Source organism: Dipodomys ordii, unplaced genomic scaffold, assembly GCF_000151885.1.
Source record: "Dipodomys ordii isolate 6190 unplaced genomic scaffold, Dord_2.0 Scaffold3, whole genome shotgun sequence".
NCBI lineage: Eukaryota > Metazoa > Chordata > Mammalia > Rodentia > Heteromyidae > Dipodomys > Dipodomys ordii.
The window spans coordinates 2,198,229-2,202,395 of record NW_012267219.1 but is presented as its reverse complement, the minus strand read 5'-3'; the positions used below and the strand labels follow the sequence as shown (position 1 = coordinate 2,202,395).

At 52.6% G+C, this 4,167-nt stretch overlaps 1 protein-coding gene across 1 annotated transcript; it reads left to right on the top strand.

Moving 5' to 3' along the window:
• Zbtb39 (zinc finger and BTB domain containing 39) lies at nucleotides 1-3,873 on the top strand. The gene has a single exon (XM_013018063.1). It carries the CDS (start codon nucleotides 42-44, stop codon nucleotides 2,175-2,177), a length of 2,136 nt encoding a protein of 711 aa, XP_012873517.1. The 5' UTR covers nucleotides 1-41; the 3' UTR covers nucleotides 2,178-3,873.
• The last annotated feature ends 294 nt before the right edge of the window (nucleotides 3,874-4,167 follow it).

The window sequence follows — 4,167 nt, the reverse complement described above, 5'->3', positions numbered from 1 at the left end:
AACTGTGCTGGTAAGGAGGCAACTGCACAGGAGCTGCTAAGATGGGCATGAGGATCAAACTGCAAAGCACCAACCACCCCAACAACCTGCTGAAGGAACTCAACAAGTGCCGGCTCTCGGAGACCATGTGTGATGTCACCATTGTGGTGGGGAGCCGCTCTTTCCCGGCCCACAAGGCCGTGCTGGCCTGTGCGGCTGGCTACTTCCAGAACCTCTTCCTGAATACTGGGCTTGATGCCGCCAGGACCTATGTGGTAGACTTCATAACTCCCGCCAACTTTGAGAAGATTCTCAGCTTTGTCTACACGTCAGAGCTCTTCACAGACCTTATCAATGTTGGGGTCATCTACGAGGTAGCTGAGCGGCTGGGCATGGAGGACCTGCTTCAGGCCTGTCATTCCACCTTTCCTGACCTGGAGAGCACGGCTGTGACCAAACCCCTGAGCAGCACCAGTGACAGCCAGTATAGTAGTCTGACTTGTCCTGCAGCAGATCCCACCCATCCCCTTGGAGAACTCCGGGGTGGTGGGGAACACCTGGGTCCTGACAGACACTATGTGTTGTCCGCCGATACTGGAGGAAGCTACAAAGAGGAGGAGAGGAATGTTGCCAGTGATCCGAATCACCATAGCCAGCCTCTGCCGCAGCCACCTCTGCCGCCAAAGACAGAAGACCACGACGCCCCCGCCCCGTTCACGTCTGTGCCTCTTATGACCCAGCCAGGCCTAGGCACTGTCAATGCGGGCATCCAGACCAGTACCAGCTCTTGCCAGCCATACAAAGTTCAGAGCAATGGAGACTTCAATAAAAACAGCTTCTTTACTCCTGACAATGCAATAGACATTACCACTGGGACCAACTCCTGTCTGAGCAATAGTGACCACTCCAAAGAGCCAGGCTTTGGGCAGATGGATGAGCTCCAGCTGGAGGATCTGGGGGACGATGATCTGCAGTTTGAAGACCCCACTGAGGAGATCGGGACAGCTGAGGAGGTGATTGAGCTAAGTGATGACAGTGAGGACGAGCTGACTTTTGGCGAAAATGACAACCGGGAAAATAAGGCCATGCCCTGTCAGGTGTGTAAGAAAGTTCTAGAGCCCAACATTCAGCTGATCCGGCAGCATGCTCGGGACCACGTGGATCTGCTGACAGGCAACTGCAAAGTGTGTGAGACCCACTTCCAGGACCGAAACTCCCGGGTGACCCACGTCCTGTCCCACATTGGCATTTTCCTCTTCTCCTGCGACATGTGTGAAACCAAGTTCTTTACCCAGTGGCAGCTAACCCTTCACCGAAGGGATGGAATATTCGAGAACAACATCATTGTCCACCCCAATGAGCCCTTGCCTGGGAAACTAGGTATCTTTTCAGGGGCAGCCTCCCCAGAGTTGAAATGTGCTGCCTGTGGGAAAGCATTGGCCAAAGATTTCCACGTGGTCCGGGGCCACATCCTCGACCATCTGAACTTGAAAGGCCAGGCGTGCAGCGTCTGCGACCAGCGCCACCTCAACCTGTGTAGCCTCATGTGGCACACGCTCTCTCATCTGGGCATCTCAGTCTTCTCCTGCTCTGTCTGTGCCAGCAGCTTTGTGGACTGGCATCTCCTGGAGAAGCACGTGGCTGTGCACCAAAGCCTGGAAGATGCCCTCTTCCGCTGCCACCTGTGCAGCCAGAGCTTCAGGTCTGAGGCTGCCTACCGCTACCACGTCAGCCAGCACAAGTGTAACAGCAGCCTCGACTCGAGGCCTGGCTTGGGGCTGCAGCATCCGGCCCTGCAGAAGCGGAAGCTGCCAGTGGAGGAGTTTCTGAGTGAGGAGCTGGCTCTGCAGGGCCAGCCCGGGAATAGCAAGTACAGCTGCAAGGTCTGTGGCAAAAGGTTTGCCCACACAAGCGAGTTCAACTATCACCGGCGGATCCACACAGGGGAGAAACCCTACCAGTGTAAGGTATGCCACAAATTCTTCCGCGGCCGCTCCACTATCAAGTGCCACCTCAAGACACACTCAGGGGCACTCATGTACCGCTGCACGGTGTGTGGCCACTACAGCTCTACCCTTAACCTCATGAGCAAACATGTCGGGGTGCACAAAGGCAGCCTCCCGCCTGACTTCACCATTGAGCAGACCTTCATGTACATCATCCATTCCAAAGAGGCCGAAAAGAACCCGGACACCTGACTGAGTCCCAGCAGAGCCAGTGGGAGCTCCCAGGCGGCAGCCAGGATGGTGATTTTTCTAGAGGCTGTTGGTCCCTCCCCAGCTGAAGCTACAGTTTTGCCTTGCTAGGATTTCTCTTCTGTGTTGTGTTTGAAGAAGAAAGAAGAAATAGCACATAAGCTGTTACTGTTCCTGAGCAGCAATGGCCCTATCACGTTTACCTCCATACCTGTTCTTGCCCACAAAGGGCTGTGTTTTTGATTCTCTCAAGGCTGGTTTGGGGATCTAGTCGAAGCAGATCAACTAGATCCCTTCCCCAGCCTCTCTAGTTTTAGTTTACGGATAGGTTTTATGCTGCTAAGAATCCAACCAACAGCCTCACTGGATAGAGGAGGCGAAGAGGTTTTCACTGTGGGTGTTACCGCCAGATCTCTGATGGGATAACCAGCGATGAGAAAGATTTGGGGATTGTGGTCTCTCCAAAAGGACTGGCCAGCAGGGCACTTCACCTCAGTGCCGGGTTCTAGTGCCAGCCCTCATTCAGCAGGGAAAAGGTATCAGGGATGGAGGGGACCTGCTTGTTCCAGGGCTGACTGGACTGTGAAAATCTTTGGGCATCTCGAGCCAAACTAAGGACCAAGCTTCCTGTTCAGGATAGAAAGCTTTGGATCACTCCTTGCTGGCAGAAGGGGTGTCCTGTAGTGTCACCAGATGGGATCACCTGGATGGACAGAAGAGGCTTCCCCTTTCTCATTTCCAAAGAAACAATATTGTGGAGTGAAGGCCCAGGGCATCAGGCCTTCCCTGAAAGACAGGGAGCCACTCTGATACGGCCATCTGTCCTTTCTGGCCTCCTCCAGTGACCTTGAGTTTCCTAGTGGAGTGGAGGGGAGGGCTCTGACAAATAGCAGCCTTGCCTTAATTGACATCCAGTCTCCCACCCAGAAGGGTTTGGCCTGTAGTGTGGGTATGAAGACCCTGTGAGGTGGTGGAGTGGTAGACTGAGAGCCCTTTAGGATGAAAGGGCCTGAGTAACCCCAAAAGTGTAGCAGGGTATGCATTCTGACCATCCCAGCTTCCAACTATCCTAGGCTGGTAACCTATTGTTTACTTTGTGCTAAGTGGGAGCTTTGGCAGCTCACCTTTGACCTGCTGGAATCCATCCTGGTCTGTCATTGCTTAACCTCCAGGGGGTGCTGTTGGATGGCAGCTGGTTTAGGCCTTCCTTCCCTAGATGGCCCAGTCCACATGGCTGTTTGGCTGCATTCTTATTTGGTCTTTGAAGGGATCTCACCCAAAGAAGGCTGGAGAGGGAGAGGGCCTCAATCTTGCATACTTACAAGTGTCACCTCAGTAGCTCATACTACCTCACCCTGCTCAGGTGAGCTCTGGGAGTCCCTAGCCTCAGCCCTGTCACTGCAGCACCCCGGGGCTCAGTTACAAGCAAGTGGTTTTGATTAATTCACAAAGCCTTTTGGGATATTTATTTATTTTTTTGTTTTTGTATACATATCACCCAGCATCTCTTTTGGATAAGAAACTTTAGGAAAACGAGTTTCTCCCCAGCAAGTAGTCATACTCCACGGGCCGATCCTCACCACAGATTTGAGGCACAGGGGAGGATCTATGGGGAGAATGAGTCAAATCTTTTAAGCAAGTAAGTTATCTTTTCTCCACATTAGCCTGTCGCAGAATAAATCTGGTAGCCCTTTAAGGCCACAGCTGTAAGTTTTGAAAGGTTGGGGCCTGTTAAATTTCTAGACTGCTCACGAGGCTCACTGGCTAAACCCCACCTCTTTGGGTATTTCCCATATTCACAACTGAACTCCACCTCCATATTTGAAGTTGTGTCCTGCCTTCATCCTGTGATGGAAGTTGAGAGGATCAAGCCACAGGAAGTGCCTCTTTTCAGCTTCTTATCCTAAACATAGGTGGCCTCCTGTCTTTGCCTCAAATAAGACACACGGGCAAACCAAAGTTCCATTCCTGGTGGGCTCTTTAGTCCCCTATC